Genomic DNA, 19,841 nt, shown 5'->3' on the forward strand with positions numbered 1-19,841 from the left:
GCATGCTTTATTTCGATTATTGTTATTTAAATTGTTTTCGTTAAAATTTATTTATTTTTTATTTATAAGTTTGTGTTATTTTTTTTTGTATTTTTTTTATGTAATAACGTTTATTAGTAATTTTTATCAATTAAAAAGAAATTTTATTTTATTTTTGTTTGAATGAACATAAAGATAAAACTTTTTTTTGCGAAAGAGTTAATTATATTCTCGATTAGTTAAAATAAGAATAAAATTAAAAATAAAGTCAAAATGATTAAAAAAAATGATCATGATATATACATTTTATTTGATAAAAATAAATTCAAACTTTGTAGTGATAAGAAAAAAGAAATAAAGACATACTAGATTATTCAGTTTTCTTACAAATTTGAGATTATATTATCTTTAATGTAAATTGTAGTTTTGTAATAATTTACTACTATATTTTTGATAATAAAGTGTAAAAATTAAAAGTATTTTAAAAAAATGTTGTAGGTTAAAAATTCTAATATGGAATTATTAAAGATGGTATATGTGATAAAAATTATGCTATATTTAATTTTAATGGAAGATACATTTTTGATATAGAGATGAAAAAAAGTTTTTATTTGTATATATTTATCTAATTCAAAAAAAATTAAATTGTTTTGTAGTATAACATTTAAAAACATTAAAATAGTTATTTTTAAAATTATAATTGTTGTAATAAAAATTCAATCTAATAAACTTGTTATCAATTATAATTTTATCTATAAAAAAACTGTTAATTATCAATTATTTAAAATTAATAAAAAAAAATTGTAGTTTGAATAAATATGTACTGGTTTTCAAATATAATGTAATTTATATTATTAAAAATCTTGAGAATCCATAATAATAATCATCCATTTTAATAAATAAATTTTTGTTTTCCATAAGTCTGGTAAAGAAGTATCTTTTACTTCATTATGTACCATTTTAGTTACATTTTTTATTTTATATTTTTTTACAAATTCCCATACTTTTTTTATCTTTTCATTTTTTTCTTCTTTTGTTTTATATGACTCAAGGAGAATAATTCGGGAAGTATGAAAATAATGTGTATTAATAAAATGATTAAATCCTAAAGTGTAATTATTTAAAATGTCAATGCTCATAAAAACTTTTAAAACAAAATTTGTTTGAGATGGAGCATTTAGTGCATCAATTGGATGAGAATTGTTATATGTAAATAACATTTTTTTATTCTTGAAATAATTAGCTTTATTAATTGAATATTCATAAAAATCAGATGATGATTCACTACACCAGATTACAGTATCATTTTTTGCTGAAATTCTAAATGGACATATTCTATTATACCAAACAGTCTTTGGATTTTGAAAAATAAAGTATGCAAATTTTAATTCTTCTGAATTTTTTTGATTTTTAAATATATTATTATAATTTTCAATTTCATTTAAAAAAATATTGTCAGCAAATGATTTACAGGCATATTGATAACAATAATTTGGCAAAGGAACATGTATAGTAAGTTTTTCTAATAAATGTTTTACAGAATTAATCTTTGATACTTCTATATTATTTAAATTTGTTCTACACTTTTTTGCCCTTAACATAAGATATCTCCACTCTTTTTCATAATTAATGTATGTTTGATTAGAAGTTAAAACATCTATATAAAATTTCCAAACATTTCCAAATTTATCAATTATTCTTATAGATTCAATAGTATTTATATAATTTAAAGCACTTCTTGAGTATTTTTGAGGAAGTAAATAATTTTCAACAGATGTAATTTCTGAAATCAGTGGTATACATGGTTCATTAATGATTAAAAAACCATCTTCTTTTATCCAAGTTAAGCAAGAGGAAAAGAAATTAATAACATCATTATCATTTAAATATGTAAAAAATCTGTTAGTAAATATAACATGAAAAGATTCAGTGTCATAAGAAAAATAATCTTGATCATGATTAATAATGTCAATTTTTTCATTATCATCGTGAACTTGAAAGTGTTTCAAATATTCGTGATGATTTTCTTTTTTTTGTAAATTATTTGATTTTAACAAAAGATAACTAAAATTTTAAATATGTAAAAACCATAATTTTTACTTACTTTAATTCAGTATTAATATTTAATATAGTCTTATTTTTCAATTGAATTGGTATAAAAGAAAAGCTATCATTATTTGATTTTATTCGAATTTTTTCAATATCTTTTTCATAGTTTACTTTTTCTTTTAAAGTATTATTATTTGTGGTTTTTTTAATATTTAAAAAAAGTTCATTTAAATGTATATTTTTATCATCAATAATTGATCTAACAGGTACAGTAATATCAATTTTATTTTCATTTTTTATCATAGTATTATTAGATATATTTGAATAACATAAATGTTTTAATAAAAAGAAATATCAAAAAAAAAAAATTTATTTAAATTAACTAAATATATTTAAAATTATAATTTTTAAATAAAACAGAAAACTAAAAATGTTAAATATATTCAATTTACATTGATTAGAAAATTCTAAATATGAACTAATTAATATATAAGCATATTAGTCATCATATAATAATTTAAAATAATTTAACAGGAAAATTTTTTTTTTCCAGATATAAAATTAAAATAATTTATTTTTTTTAGTGTCATAACTATTTTATAAATGTATTTAAAATTACAAAGTCTTTTAATATAATTTTTTTAACTTTTTAACTTAAAAAAATATACGTCGAAAAAAATTATTTTAAAAATAAACATTAAAAAATTGAGGAAAATTAAATTTAAACAAATATTGAAAAATGTTGAGAAATATTGTTAATATATTAATATGATTGATATCATAAAAAATGATATAGAAATTTATTATGTTTATCAAAATAATTTATTTCTCATGAAAAAAGTTTTATATAACAATATTAATTTTGTATAAATAATATTTTGATGGAAAAATTAAGTGATTTATTGTATTATACATATATATAAATCAAAATGAATTAATATGTATATTAAAAAAATTATATTTTGTTTAAAAAAATGTTATTATTTGCAGTTTTGTTTATACAAAAAGTTTTTTTTATTAAAAACTATTTTATAATTTTAAGATTTTTTTGAACTAGATGTATACTAATATTTAAAAAATATCTTTTAAAATATAATTATCATATTATTAAACAAAGAAAATTATTTTGAAATATTTAATATAATCTTAATTTTTGTGACATTTTATGCTACAATATTGACAAAATATGATCAAATTGTAATCTTAGAACAATTTTATTAATAATTCTCCTTATCTTATCATTTTTTAAATATATATTTAGAAGTTTATTAATAAAATATATTTCTTGTTAAATTATTATTAAGAAATATTTTTTTAAAAGATATTTATCTTTTATTAAAATAAAATATTATGAATCTTACTGATATATTTGGTATTTATGTTGGTTTATTAGGTATTTCTCTTTGTTTTTTACCATTAATAACTATAAAAGAATGGTATAAAAAAAAATCTTCAGATGGATTTCCTTCAATTGGTTATATTACGTCAACATATATTAATGCTGTTTGGTTAAAATATGGATTAATGAGTCAAATTGATAATCAAAATACATTTTTAGTTATTATGTTAATTTTAAATGGAATATATACTTTAATTTATTTATTTTATTCATCAAATAAGGTAACATTTATTGGAAAAAATATTGTAATGTTAATTTGTACATATCTTGTTTTACATTATACCGATTCATTGATATTCGAAGAAGGAACTGTATTTATCGGTAGAATGGCTTCATTTTCAAATTCATTAAGATTTGTTCCAGCAATTGCTGATGTGTATAATGTTTTTAAGATTAAAACAACTGAATATATACCATTTCAACAAACATGTGCATTTGCTTTTATACTTTCACAATTCTTTATTCATTCATTTATGACAGGCAATTATTATAAAATGTATACACAAATTGTTGGATTAGCAACTATTGGATTATATTTTACACTTTATTATATTTATCCTCCAAAAACATGGGAAGTACCAATTTTTAGAAAGAAATCAACAAAAAATGATAATGAAATTAAAATTAAGAAAAAAAAGAATTGATTTTAAGGAATTTTTTTTATATAACACTTTTTTAAATAAAACATTTAATTATTTTATTGCATCAAAACATTATTTAAACAATAATAAAAAAAAAATTAGATTTTTAAGTAAAATGATGATACTAAATTGTACAAAAAATTAAAAATAAAATATTGATAGAAAAAAAGAGGAAGAGATGGCACAACATATCAAAAATAGTTTTCGTTGTCGCTCTTTAATTGACTTTTTACATCAATTCAAAATGTAATGTATATTTTCTTTTGATATATATATTCTTTTTTGATAAGTACAAAATAATATGATAAAAAAATTTTGATAATTAAAAGAAATATTTATCATTCTTAACAAAAAATTTTTATATATATATATTCAATTAAAATATTACCATATAAATGAAATTATTTTATAATCAAACCAATATTAAAAAAAAACAGTAGTTTTTTTTTTCTTTGTTTATAAAGGTTGATTTGTAAAAAGTATTTTTTAAAATTTAAAATTATAATGTTACTATTTAAAATAGTTGCGCTCATTAAAAATATATAATATTTTTCTCATCTTTTGAAATTATAAAATAAAGATCAAATTCACGTAAAGTAAGAGATTATTTCATTTTTTTTGTCGTTGTTTCATAATTATTGTCTTTTTATTTGCCTTTTTAGTTAGTACAACTGACACAATGAAGACGAATTTGAAGACTTCCATCAACTTGAAGTGCTTTCTCTGTTGGACAAGTATTTTTGAAAGATGGATTTATAGTTGTTGAACACTATAATTATATTTGATATTATATTAAATAAATTAAATTAAACTTACTGTTGATGATTTTGGATTAAATTGAGCTACTGTACATTTAGAATTGCTACATTGTAAAGCACATTCCTCAATATTGTTAACTGTTTTTGTTGTTTCAAATGGTATAACTTCTGTTATTCCTGGAATAACAGGATTCATATTATACCTACATTTTGAACATCTGATACAATGAAGAAGGAATGGTACTTCTGATTGATGTTGTGGAACATGTTTATATGTTTCATCATCATGATCACAATAATGTGTATCTGATGTCAAAAGGCAAAGTCCAGATGATTTTGCATGTGGTGATGGAACAAAACCAGCCAAATCGCAATGATTATTTTCTTTACATTTCATAGCACATTCAGCTGGTGAATTTGCTGGTACATCATGAGTAATATTAAGTCTTGGGAATTTTGATACAGGTTTAACTTGGAATTCTAATCTTCCTGCACCATTACATATTTCTGTAATAAATGCTTGTTGTTCCATTCCTTTGCGTTTATCATCAATAAGAATATTAAAAACATTCTCTATTTGTAATTTTTCATTTGAATTTTCATTATCTAAACAGAAAAAGTTAATTTAAAATAAACATAAAAAAAAATCAAAAAAGCAATCTCAATTTTAGTTACATAACATACCGTTATCACAGACAAGACATAATATCTCAATAACTTCACTTGGATTAGAAAAATGCCAATGAGTTGTTAATTGATAAACCGAGGATGTAGTACATGAATTAGTTAATTTTGATCCAAGCTCATAATGCATTAAACATTTTGGTTGTGGATATGGAACAAAAGCAGCTTTTTTACACCCTGTTATATAACATGTTTCAAGACATGCATACAATGATGTTACTGACTCAATAACTTCATATTCTTGACTGAAGTCTTTCATTGGACGAGCAGCAAAACGAAGAGTATTAACTCCACATTTAGCTAAATGTTAGAAAAAAAAGTTAGTTTAAAAGCAAAATGACTTATTTTTTTTTTAGTTAAATATGTTACTTTATTATAAATTTGTATACATAAAAATAAATTTTAAGACTTACCATTTTTTCGAATATCTACCAATTGTTTTGTGGCACCCCTTAATAATAAATCAAGATCATTTGTTCTTGTTAATGTATGTACTAAATCAGCAACTGCTTCAACAGGTGGTTCTGTAGTTGTATATACTTTATTTTGAGACTCTGAATCATTATTTTCTGTTAATATTTTATCTTCATAATCATCTTTATCTGATAATTTTTCTTCAGAATCACTATCTTTTGATGGTTTTTCATTACTTGAAAGCTTAGAGTCAACTTTTCCAACTGTTTTTGGTAAATTTATGTGTTTATCAATAGATACAGCATCAATTGATTCAGCAGTTCCCACTAATTTTGTTTCAGCAGATGTTGCTTCCGTTGTAGTTAAATCACTAGATGTTGATTCATTTTGATGAGATGAAACTGTTGTTGTTACACTAACAAAATCTATTGTTTCTGCTTTAATAGGTCTTTCAGTTGACTCTTCTGTTGATTGAGTTGTAATTAGATCACTTGATATTTTTGTTTCTGGGATTATTGTAGTTTGAATTTCATCTAAAGTTGGTGTAGTTTCATCGGTTTTTACTTTAGATTCATTTTCAATATTATCTATATTTGTTTTTTCTTCAGGAGAAATTGTACTATTAATTTCTTCATTATCAGTATGAACTGTTGTTTCTTCATTAACTTTAGTGAACTCAGATTTTCTATCTTCACTTTCTGAAGGTTGTTGAGTTGTTAAATTTTCAACAGACATTGTTATTGCTACTGGTTGTTCATTTTTGTCTTTTTCTTCATTATTTGTTGTTTCAATAATTGTAGAAGTAGTTGTTTCTTGTGAAGAATGTTTAATATTTTCATTAGATTGAAGCGTTATTCCTTCAGATTCTGGTAAAACTGTTGTTTCTGTATTGGAAGATGAAATATCAATATTGCTATTCGGTTTTATAGATATCTTTTTAGCTGTGTCATCATAAAATGTTGTTGTTTCAACATTAATTTCACTGTCTGTTTTAACTTTATGTGTTGAAATTTCTGTTTTATCTGTAACAAAAGCTTCTTGAGAAATTGTAGACATTTCATTTTTATTAATATCGTTTTTACTACTTTGGATTTCATCACTTTCAATTGTTGTTTTAGTTAAATCAATAGATTCTGTAGTAAATGGTATATTAGTAATTATTGTTTCGATTTTGTCATTTAAATTTGTTTTAACTGTAGTAACTTCAGAATCTTCTTCATTTTTTACATTTAATGTTGTAGCAATTGAATCTCCAGATATTAATGTAACATCGGTTTCTTTTGGATTAGATGTATCAATAGTGCCTGTTTTTAGTATTGATGTATCTATAATTGAACCATCATCTTCTGTTATAATAGTAGAAGTAGTTGATTGTAATTCTTTATCGTTATCTGAAACTTGTGCTGGTTCAATAGTTGTTATTTCTCCATCGATTTTACCCATTTTTAATGTTGTTGTTGGTCCAAAATCAATTTTGCTTGCATCAAGCTCATCTTCTTTTTTCTTTTCTTGCGGTATCAACTCTTCGACTTTGTCATCTATTTGTTCCGAAGTTACTTTTTCAATATCAACTGTACCTGTTGATGTTGACAATGATTCTGTAGTTTTGTCAAATGTTTCCATTTCGGTTGGTTTAGATTTATTTATATCTTCAGTAGGTGATAGTATTGTTACTGAAAAATGATCTTCTTTTGTTTCTGAAATTTCAGGTGATTCAGTTACAAAGGCTGGTCCTTCTGATTCTATTTCTTTTGTAGTCGTATGTTCTTTTTTAATTTCTACTGTGGTTGGTTTCTGTGTTGTCTGTAAAGAACCTTCTGTTGTTTGACTATTATCTTGTTTGAATGATTCTTGAATTTCAGGTTTTTTATTTTCATCATTTGTATCTTCATTGCTTGAATTAGTTTCATTTAATATTGTTTTGACAGTGGAAGCTGTGATAATTACTTTTTCATCCTCATTTTTAGATGAAGATTTGTTCAATGTTGTTGCATTATCATTTTTAACAAAAATTTCCTTATCTGATTTGTCGTTTTGTTCTCCTTCTACACCACTTTTCAATGGTGTTAAAATTGTCGTTTTATCTTCATCCTTAATTATAGCTATTTTAGTTATTGGTAAAATAGTTGTGAATAATGATTCATCTTCTATTTTTTGTTTTGTAACAAACTTATCACTTTTTTGATTTTCTTGTGTTGTAGTTTCTACTTCTTCACCTGAACCTTCGAAGTTTGTCGTTTCTTCATTTGATACAGATGGAACTTTAGTTGAATGAACCTTTTCTTCTGTTGTCGTAGAAATTTTTTTACCTAAATCAAAGTCAGTTGATTTTAACAAAGGTTCTACAGTAACATTTGAATCTTCTTGTTCACTATCAATAATAGTTTCTTTATCTGTTTTTGTGGTAGCCTCATTAGATTTTTCTTCATGAATCGTTGGAATAGTAGTTTCTATATGTTCTTCATTATCATTTTTATCTTTATTTACACTAACTGTTGTTTTAATGTTATCGTTGTCATCTATTAATGTTTCAGTTGTTTTAAAACTGTTTACATCGCTACTTTGTTTTTCTTTTTCAGTAGAAGAAACTATTGTTAAACTATCTTCATTAGTTTTTGTTGTTGGCACTGTTGTTTGGGAAACTCCGCTTAGATTTGAATCATTAATTAAAGTGGTTGCTATTTCTTCACCACTTCCTTCACCTGAAGGCATGGTAGACACTTCTACTTCCTCATTATTATTATCTGCTTTTATTTCTGGTATTATAGTTGTTTGAATAATATTTTTTTCTTTTGATAATTCTTGATTATCTGTTTTAAAAGTTGATTCTGTTGTAAATTGATTATTTTGCTCATTTTCTTTAGTATCAACTGGAATTATTGTTAAATTATTAGCGGTTTGATTTTTCTTTGGTAATTGGTTATCCAAACCTTTAAAAGGTTGAATTGTAAATAATTGTTCATCAATTGGTATAGCTGTTGTTGTAATTATTACTTCAGAAACTTGTGTTGAAATTACTTTACTTTTTGTATCATCAAATGTTGTTTCAACTGTACTCAAGTCAGTACTAAAATTATATTTTACAGTAGTTTTTATTGGAGTCTCTTTTTCTTCTGATTGTTCACTGTTTTCAGTAACAAAAGCAGAACCAGAAGGTTCTGTTGTTGTTATAACTGTTTCAGAAATTGATTTAGTAGTAGAAGATTGAGTACGTATACGTTCTATTTGCTCGTCATCGGGAAACAATTCTTCAGCATTCTTCAATTCAACTTCACTTTTTATAGTCGGTATTTCAGTTACAATAGTTTTGCTTTCTTCTTCTATTCCACTACTTTCAGCTTCTGGAAGAACAGTTGTAATAGAATCTAATGATATTTCTTTAGTTGTATTATTTCCTTCTTCAGATTCTTTTCCAGTTGTTTCTACATTTGTTGTCGTCGTTTTAGAACTGATAACTGTGGGCTCGGTTGAATCATTGATACCGCTACTTTCAAAGTTGTCAGTTGAATCAATCTTTATTGATTGAATTGTTGTTGATTCTAACTTTTTATCTAAATCAATAGGTGACGTTGATTCATCTCCTTTATTTATTTCAGTTGAAATAGTAACGGAGAAATTTTCATCTTCATTATGACTTGTTTTAGGAAAAACATTTGTTTCTTCTGTTTTGTTTGGTAGACTTCCCGATAGCCCTCTAAATCGTGAAATTTCTAAGCCCATTTCTGGAAGACCGTTTGTATTATTTGAAGAAAATTCTTGATTATCAACCAATTCCTTTCCACTTGATTCAAATTCTTCTTTATCATTACCTTCTGTTAATTTTTCTTTGTCAACAGTTTCTTTTTCTTGTGATTGTGTTGTTTTGGTTATATCAAAATCTTCTTTGAGTTCAGGTATAGATGTTGATTGATTTTCCATAGACTCTTTTTCTTTTTCATTTACAATTACTTCTTTATTAATGTCCGAATCATTTTTATGTTCTTTTGTAGGTTGTGTTTGACTTTCTGTTGATCCTTCTTCACTTTCTGGTAAAGGTGTTGTTTGAGATTCACCAATATTTACTTTATGTTCTGATGAAAATGTTGTTTGAGTGTCTGTAGATTCTTCTTCATCTTCTGGGAAATGTGTTGCATGATTATCACCTGAAATTATTTTATTCACTGGTAGAGATGTTGTTTGTATATCAGTAGATCCTTCTTCATTTTCTGGAAAATGTGTTGCATGATTTTCACCTGAAATTACTTTATTCTCTGGTAAAAATGTTGTTTGTTTGTCAGTAGATCCTTCTTCTTTTTCTGGAGAAATAGTTGTTTGAAGTACCATTCCTTTTTCGCCAAAAGCATTTCCTTGTAAAGGTTTTCCAGAACTTTCAAAGTCAACAGTTGTAAGTATAGTAGAAGATTTTGATTCACCATTCTTTTCATTTGTGTTTAATGTTGTAGTAATTTCTTCCTCTTTTTTTTCAGTTTTGTTTAAAGAATTAGGTGTTGTCGTGTCAATATCAGTTTTAAATTCATTCAAATCGTTTGGAGTTGTTGCGATAAATTCATTGCCTAAAGAGATAGTCGATGGTTCGATAGTCTCATTTTCTATCAAAGCTTTTGATGTTTCTGTGAGTTTTTCTTCACCAATAGCAGATACAGTTGTTGTTTTATCATTTTCATTATCAATTTCACCAGTAATACTTGTCGGTTCGCCACTTTCTTCTTCCTCGCCCTCTCCTGATCCTTCTTCTACAGTGTGTTCACTCTCAGGAATATTTTTTGTTTTTGATTTTTCGGTCTGAATTGTCACTTCCGATGGGTTTTTTGTTAAGTCTTTTTCATTTTCTGGAGAGACCGTTGTTAATGTATCGAATTCTTTATTATTTTCAGTTTCACCTTTTGATTCCTTGATTTCTGGATTACTTGTAGAAAATTCATTTACTGTATGTGGAAGAGTCATCGTTGTTTGTTTGTTTTCAAAATCAACCGCTTCAATAGTTGTTTCTGATTCGGAATTTATTTTTTCAACTAAATCATCGTCTTCACGATTTATTCCTGATTTACTTGCTTCATTAGATTTTGAAGCAACAGTGGTAACATCAGTTGTTTCTTTTTCAATAGATGTTGTTGTAGTTGTTATTATCTTTTCTTCATCAGTAAATCTAACTGTTGTTTTTCCATTATCTTCTGAAACATTTGGAGCAATACTAGTGACATCATTTTCTTTTTTTTTTGATTCTGTTTGTATAATTATAGTTGTTGTCATTTCTTCAGTATCTGAGATAACGGTTGTTTTGCTTTCATTGTTGAGATTTTCTTCACTAACTTTGGTTGAAGATTTGTTTGTTTGTTCATTATTAATTTGAACTTCTTCTTTTTTTGCTAATTCCTCCGGAAGAGTAGTAGTTAAAATACTTTGTTTGTCAGAATTAAAAACAATTGTAGTTTCTAACTCACTATTTTTATCTTCCGAGTTTATTGGTTTATCTTCATCCCCTTTCTCGAATTCAATAATAGCTGTTGTAGTATCTAGTCCTTCTACAGATAATTTCTTATTGTTTTCTTCAACTTTTGCTACTAATGTTGTTGATGACTCATCTTCTCTTTCAAATTCTTTCACATTTATTTCATCTTTAGGATTCAAATGTAATTCATCAGGTAATTTTGTAGTGAAATCATTATCAATCTTGTCATCGGTTTTATTTATATTTTTTTCAATTGTTGTTTGTAATCCTTTACTTCTGGATATTTCTAATCCCATTTCTGGTAAAGAAAATGTTGTTGTTTCAAATTTATCTGATTCTATCGTTGATGTAGTATTTTGCTCTGTTAATTGAACAGTTTCTAATTCAGTTTTTTCTGTTTCTGAAGAAATTGTAGTCCTTTCAAATTTGTCTTCTGCATTTGAAGATGGTGATTCTTTAGCTATTGTGGAGATTGTTGTAGATGCAATATCAATTGGATTTCCAGTAGTTAATTTTTTTTCTTCTGGGAAGAGGTTCTCTGTATTTTGTTCACTATCAATGATAGGTATAATTGTAGTTTTTGTTCCCTCAGTCGTAGAAATTTCTTTTTCGGTTGGTTCATCAGTAATATTTATTATAGTAGAAGCTTTACCTTCAATCTCATCTATTCCACTTCCTTCTAGTGGTTCATCTGTTTCAGATTTATCTTTGAAAATAGGTTTTAATGTTGATGCTTCTTCATTATTTTTGTTATTATCCAATCCTTTGTCAGTTGTAGTTTCAAAATCAACAGGTATTAATAATGTTGTAGCAGTTTCTTCCTTATTTTTGTTAATACTAGATTCCGTCTCACTCTCTGGTAAAATAGTTGTTATCTCAGGTGTCTGCTCGATGTTTTCTGAACTTATTGTTGTAGATAAGACAGACTCTGATTCTGATGGTTTTTTTAATTCACTAGACTTATTGTCTTTACTTATTTCTAAACCAAGTTCTGGATTTATAGTGGTAGTCTCAAAAGTATTTTCAACATTTGAAGATTTTGTTGGTAATTCTTGAGCAATTGTTGTTGTTTTAAAATTCTCCATATTTTCCAAATGGGTAGTCTTTATTTCATTGTCTTCCTTTTGAGATTGTGGAATTGTAGTTGTGTCTATGTTTTCGTTAACACTTCCTTGGACAGACGTTGTTACCCTGTCATTTTCATCTTCTTTAGAATCTACAATTGATGTCATAGTAGTGTCTATTTTACTTTGGGAACCTTCAGAAACAGGTGTTGTAACGTTTGTCTCTTCTACATTAATTCCATTTTTAGAAGATACTGTTGATATATCAGTTTCAGGGACAGACGTGGTTTTCATTTTATCTTGAGAATCTACAAAAGTGGTTTGTGTAATGTTAATTTCTTCTATATCTTTGATATTAGTTGTTTTTGAACTTTCAATTTCCTGGGAAGTAGTTGTTTCTACTTCTTCATTGTTTATTTTTGTTGAAGAAATCTTAGCTTCATTGTCTTCTCCATCTTTATTGGTTATAGTTGTTATTTTTTTACTATTTTCACTTTCTGGAACGATAGTTGTTTCTACTCCTTCTTTTGTAACAAAAGTAGATGTAGTTAAATCTTCATTTTCATTAACTTTAGAAGATACAGTTGATTTATCATTTTCGGTAATCGGCATTATTGTTGTTTCTTTAATTTCTTCAATATCACTTGTTTGTGTTTCTTCTTTTTCTAGACTTACTGTGGTTTTTCTTTCTTCTTTTGTAACTTCTGGAGCATCAGTTCTAGCATTATTGTTTTCTCTATTTTGAGAAATAAGTGTAGTTTGTTTGTCTTCATTTTCTGATAAAGTACTTGAAATTCCACTACCTTCAACATCAGAATCAATATTAGAAGTTTCAGATTTTTTATTTATATCTGAAGAGATAGTAGTTTGTTCATTATTTTCCAAACTTTTTGATGAAGCTGTTGTCATGGTATCTTCCTCTTTTTCTTCTAAATCGGAAATTTTTGTACTTGTCTCAATATTTTCTTTTTTTTCTTCTAAAGGAATAGATGTTGTTGACTCGTTTTCATTTATACTTTTTGGTAAACTAGTAGCCATTTCTTTATTTTCTAACGTTTCATTTGATGTGTGATTTTTTATGGATAATGTAGTTGTCTCAATTGACTGGTCAACCGTATGTGATTTTGATGATTGATCTTCTTCTTTATCTTTTTTGTTAACAATTATTGATGTTTTTTTATTTTCTTCATTTGGTTTTGTTGTCATTTTATCAAATACTGACCCAGGTTTGATAGATGGACTTGATGTTACACTATGATTATCTTCAACTTCTAAAATTTCTTTATTTAATTCAGTAGTACTTGTAACAGCTATTGATTCTTCAGCATTTTTATTACTTTTAATTTGACCTTCAATACCTTTTAAATTACTTGGTGTACAAGATAGGCAAAATATTCTAATTTTTTCATTTTTTTCAGGAAAATAATTATTATATGTATCACCTCCAATACATTTAAGTACTTTTCCTAATTGTAACACACATTTTTTTGTTTCTGAATTATATATAGCACCTGTACAACCATTATTGTAACATTTTGATGCACAAATAGTTACAGAATCTGTTATAAATTCAAATTCCATTAATGGTTCATCTTCCCTTGGTTCATCAATTAGTGAAAATGGTTTTACTTGGAATGTTACGATACAACTTCGGAGATAAGCATCTTCTTTTTCTTTTGTTTGTTGAGATATTGTTTTATTTTCAACTAATGTTTCTATTGTTGTTAAGGGTAATAAAGTCGTTGTTGTAACACTTTCAATCGTTATTTTTTCTTTACTATTGGAAGAATCTGTCATTGATATTTCTGTTGTTGATAAGGGTACTGATTCTTTTTCATCAGTATTACCATTGTTTGTTGATAAAGTAGCGCCAGATTTTATTTCAATTTCATCAACTGGAGCTGATGATGGAGGACCTGCTGTTTTTTTATGAGAACTTTCCATTATAATATCATCATCAACTTCACCACCTTTATCAACAATGCCATCTGAAGATGTAATCGTTTTTGTTTCTGTTCCTCCACCTTCATTAGATTCATATTGTTGTTCTGGTGATAAACTAGATGTTTTTAACTCTGGAATAGATGTTGTTGTTATCTCAATACTTCCTGGCATTAATGCATGTGGAGAATGAGTTGTTGGTTTTTTTGCTAAACATCTTATACATTGAATTAAAACAGATTTAGTTGTATAAAATCTATAATGATGTTGAAGATTTCCGCTACATGTATCAGCTGTTTTAGTACTAATTTTGCATAGTCCTTTTCCATGTTCTAAAAATTCAAAAACAGCATTACTACATGATGATTTATAGCAATAAGCAGCACATTGTTCAACAGTTTGAAGCTCTGTTGTATTTGAAAATTCTATATTTTTTAATGTTTCTTGTGATTCATCAATTTGGAATACAACAATACAATGTCCTGATAATTGTAAATTAGTTGGCCATGTAACAGCATCACCTGGATCAACAGTCATAGAATGCCATTCACCTATAAATAAAAAAAAGATAAATATTTTAAATTAAAAAATAAACTTTAATCCCCAATTTTATTTTTAAACAAAAAAATGTATTTACCCTCATTATTATTGTGACTAGAATGTTTAATCTGGTTATTAAAGATATTTTTAACATCTTCAATATGATTTTGTCTACATCTTATACACTCAATTTGGATAGTTTCAATAATTTTAGATTCCATAACACCAATAATAAAATTTTGTAAGGGCCTGCTTGAACAATTTTTAATAAATCCAAAATAATCTGAGATAAAGGAACACGTTTTTGTTAAAGGTTTATATACAGCATAATCACAATTAGATTTATGGCATAATTTTGCGCATTCTCTTTCATCCTTTATATCATTGATAACATTAGTAAAAAGTTCACCAATCTCATCTCCAACATCCTCAAAATTAGGAATAAATTCAAGAATGCAAGATGAATTATCTAAAAGAGTTAAAAAATATATAAATATATATTTTTTTATTGGTGTAAGTAACTTATTATTATTCATAATATTATATATACATTATACTAATATTAGTTATTGTAAACCCCTATAATTTTTAACAGTTAGAAGTGTGTTTTTTTTTATAGTTATTATTTATTTGTTATTATGTTAGAATTTTAATAAAAGTTTTATTACTATTTTTATAATTTTAAAATGGTATTCAAAAAAACATTTAAAAATTTGCCAATTATTGGAACACCAAGGATAAATCGTTTAAAAAATTCCTCATTTTATTTTTAATACATTTATTTTAAAATATAAAAACTTATTTAAAAAAAAAAAATCTTCGTCATTTTATAATTGAAATGATCTAAATACCTATGAGTAATTTTTCTAATTTTTTTTTCTATAATGTTACAGAAAAATTCGAAGGTCATACAGTTATGATTTTCTTAACATTACACAAAGCTACAATTACATATTTTTATTTGCAATTTTTTTTTGAATACAAATACAACAAAATAGTATTATTTTTAAGTGATATTTGTGATTAATTCACTCTTATATGACATTTGATTAAGTTACTACAATTATAAAATATTGTACTTTTTTGATACTAAAAATTTGTTTACAAAATTTTAAAAAGCATATGTTATGTAAATAAATATATTACTTCATAAAGTAATATAATTAAATTATTATCTTTCCAATTGATGGAATGTAAAATTTTAAAATAATAAAAATTATTGTAATTAATATAAATTTAAAATTACTTCTTTTATTAATTGGTGTTTTTGAAAGATATGTAAAATTATCATATTTTTATTTTTCTGTTACGCTCTTAAAATTCATGTTATATCTAGTAAAAAAAGTTGTTTTGAATAAAGAAGAGTGACGCGGGTTGATAATTAATATACACTTTGTATAAAATTTAACCGGAAAAAGAGATATCAATTTTTTATCTTTAGTATACTTCTATTATTATGTATAATGTATAGATGTTAGACATAATAATAATAATAATAATATAATATATTATTGTTTAATTTTAAGTAAGTATACAAGGTTGATTGGTTTATCATGTTAAAAATTATAAGTAGTTCTAAATTATCATACTCAATACATTGTTATATTTACTTTTCTTACATATTTTCTCTTTCATTATATTAATATAATCAAATTTGATTTATAATATAAAAAAAAAGTATATTAATTTTTGATACTTGTTATAAATTATAAAAACAAAAAAAACCTACCTGAACTATTTGGGATTTGATTAATCATATCATTAGAAGATGAATCACCTAAAAATATTTATTTATTAATTTTATAATAAAATAAAAATATAAAAACATACCAGTATTTGATATTTGTTGATTAATATTAGCCCCTTTAATAGATTTGATTTTATTATCATCTACCGAATTAATTTTACCTATACTATTAACATTTATGTTCCCAACTGTTGATATTTCAGTTGTTGATATAATATCACCTTTTCCCGGGCATCTGATACAATCGAATGTTATTGGTTTACCCTCATATTTAAGATTTGAAGATAGAATTAATGGTCTACCGGTACAATTGTATCCTGCAAAATAATAAAAGACACAACGATTTTTTAATGTTTCATCATAGTAAATTGAATAGCAAAAATGATTTCCATAACACTGTTTAATACATTCTTCTAAATCTAGATCTTCCATTTCTAGATGGATATAGTCTTGTCTTTTTCCTATTTGTGTACCATTCACATAACCGTAAATTTCATTTCCTGGACATTGAGCTAAAAAAAAAAATAATGAGCCATTAAATATCTTTTTTTTTTATTATCTTGTTATATTTATTTAATATATATATATTTTTAAATTTTTTTTCAATATCTACATATTTTAATGACTTTTGATAATACACTGATATTTGTATAAAGGTAATCATAACTTATCATAAAAATATTTCAAAAAGATAATGGTAATTGACAAAAAAAAAAAAAACTTTTTGCAAATTTACTATTTCTTTTGTAAAAAAATAAAAATAAAAAAAGTATTATTATATGATGAGTAATGTTGTAACTAGTAAAAAAATGTATTGTATGGCTTTTTTTTTAATAAAAAAAAATTTAAGTATCTATTTATACATTAATGTATGTTAAAAAAAAGTGTCTAATTAAAAACTTTTTTTTTTCATTACATATCAAGGCTCTATAATTTTTCTTACTTTGATCTTTTTTTTTTTCTAGTAATCATTATATTTAAAAATAATGTTCTCTTTTGACTTTATTTTAATATAAAAATATTGTAAATTGACGGCATTCTTTAAATAAATAGAAAGTAAAAAAAGAAATTTATTATTTGATATCAAGGTTATTATTAAAAGGTGTAATATATGTAACAAAGTTGTGATATTAGCCGTAAAATTTAAAAAAATACCATCTTAAGTTGTGGTTTTACTTTCTTATACCTATTATTTTATATGTATATTATATTATAATAATAAATAAAGGAATCACCGTCACCTAGTATAAATTTATTCAAACATCATAATAGTGATCGCTCATTAAATTTTACAATTATTTGATGAAATCACTTTACTACACATAATTAAACCTGATTAAAAATTTAAATTTTTATTTCAACATTTATAATAAGGAAGAAAGAAACTAAATTTTAATTATATATATATATATAACAAGTAATATCTATCTAATTATGTGGAAGTGCCTAAGATAAATAAATAAATAAAAAATATATTTAAGTATGCTAGATAGTTTTATAACTAAAAAGTTAAATTAAAAAAAAAAAAATTTAATAAGAAATATTATCATATTTTTAATTTGTTGATATCTATACAAGGTTAACGAGTCTTTTTTTGTAGTTTACCTTTCATTGAAGAATTTAATACATTCTTCATTTTATGATACCTATATATGAATAAAGGGATATCTATTTTTATTCTTTTGAAACATATTATATTTGTTATCTATTCCAAGATAAATAATAAATTTATAACTAATAAATTAAAAGATATTTATTTAATAATACTATAAATCAAATTATAACAATATTATTGTTATACATTACATTGATAGAAAAAATTTTTAATAAATTTATAATGTTTTTATTATCAAAAAATTTATGTAAAAATGCCTTTATAATATATCATTTTAATGTAACACTTTTTTAAGTGGCATTATGTTATAAAAGATTAATTAAGAAAATTTTAATTATTAAATAATTTTCATTTTTAATTGCAACATATTATAATTTATCTTTAAAAATCAAATTATATATTAAATTTTTTTTTAATATTTTATAAATTAAAAGATTATTTTTCAATTCAAATATTATATATCTTTTTATTGAAAAAGTAAATTTAATTTTTATTCATATTTTATGGTCAATTAATAAAATTTAATCAAAATGAATGTTTAATTTAAATATATCTTTAAATTTTGGATAATGTTTAACAATAAAAAAGTTATTGTCTTAAGAAAAGAACCTGTTGAAGAAAAGTTTCATAATTTTATATATTAAATAGTAGTAGTTATCATACAAATATGGTGCTAAGTAAACAATTAAAGCATTTAATCTAAACGTGTTTTAATATTTCTTTATTACAAAAAGTTAAAAAGAGCCCTATCACTTTTGTTAAATTCTTACTAACTATAAATAATTTATAGTTATCTTAATTGGATGTCTATTTGTTAGTTTACCTAACTATAAGTAATGGTTGAAATATTTTGAATATTATTTTTTCATAATAAAAACATTATTTGAATAAATCAATCATATAAATTATATTTTTTATTAATTTATAATACTTACCAATTTGTTGTGGAGCATTTCCCGATAATGGAGCTGGTATGGTAAAATTTAGGAATGAAATAATACTTAATAAAGCCAATATAATATTTCTAGGTTGCCAATCAGGCACCATTTTTAAATAATTTGTATAGATGATTATAAAAAAAAATTATCTTTTAAAAATTTTGTTGAATAACTTTTTTTTTTTTTTAATAGTTTATATTTATAATTATTAAATATGTTAAATTATTTTTTTCTCTCTTTAGAACGGTACACGTTTGTAAAAGGTAGAATAAAAATTGATGAAACTAAAAAAATAAGATTAAAAAAAAATTATATTATATATATATATTATATTATTAATATAATAAATAATAATATTAAAAAGGTGATATATATTATAAAGACAATAATGTTATAAATTATAGAAACTTCCAAATAAGATTAAAGATTTTAACAAACATCTAGTTCTAAGCAATATACAATAATTTAACAACTTCATAATCATATTAATACCACACCCTTTACTTTTTTGATTTAACGAATATTACATGAAGAAGATGAGAGTGATATTGGTTCATGAATAAATTTTAAGTAAAGCCTACTACTCTCTTCAAAAATTTTGTCGAGGACAATTAGGAGTGAAA

The 19,841-nt window shown here is 23.9% G+C and overlaps 3 protein-coding genes across 3 annotated transcripts; 1 reads left to right on the forward strand and 2 right to left on the reverse strand.

Moving 5' to 3' along the window:
• Nucleotides 1-833: 833 nt before the first annotated feature.
• Nucleotides 834-2,331, reverse strand: SRAE_X000128400 (Protein of unknown function DUF858,methyltransferase-like family-containing protein; the record flags this gene model as incomplete). The annotated part of the gene is made up of 2 exons (XM_024647218.1): nt 834-2,043; nt 2,084-2,331. 2 exons carry the CDS (start codon nt 2,329-2,331, stop codon nt 834-836), a joined length of 1,458 nt encoding a protein of 485 aa, XP_024498748.1.
• Nucleotides 2,332-3,378: 1,047 nt separating this feature from the next.
• Nucleotides 3,379-4,071, forward strand: SRAE_X000128500 (Hypothetical protein; the record flags this gene model as incomplete). Its single annotated transcript, XM_024647229.1, has 1 exon — nt 3,379-4,071. One exon carries the CDS (start codon nt 3,379-3,381, stop codon nt 4,069-4,071), a length of 693 nt encoding a protein of 230 aa, XP_024498749.1.
• Nucleotides 4,072-4,726: 655 nt separating this feature from the next.
• Nucleotides 4,727-19,327, reverse strand: SRAE_X000128600 (Hypothetical protein; the record flags this gene model as incomplete). The annotated part of the gene is made up of 9 exons (XM_024647240.1): nt 4,727-4,837; nt 4,885-5,432; nt 5,511-5,810; nt 5,924-14,929; nt 15,016-15,387; nt 16,648-16,695; nt 16,749-16,781; nt 16,827-17,177; nt 19,216-19,327. 9 exons carry the CDS (start codon nt 19,325-19,327, stop codon nt 4,727-4,729), a joined length of 10,881 nt encoding a protein of 3,626 aa, XP_024498750.1.
• Nucleotides 19,328-19,841: the final 514 nt, after the last annotated feature.

This window comes from Strongyloides ratti, scaffold srae_chrx_scaffold0000002 (genome assembly GCF_001040885.1).
Source record: "Strongyloides ratti genome assembly S_ratti_ED321, scaffold srae_chrx_scaffold0000002".
In the NCBI taxonomy this organism is placed as follows: Eukaryota; Metazoa; Nematoda; class Chromadorea; order Rhabditida; family Strongyloididae; genus Strongyloides; species Strongyloides ratti.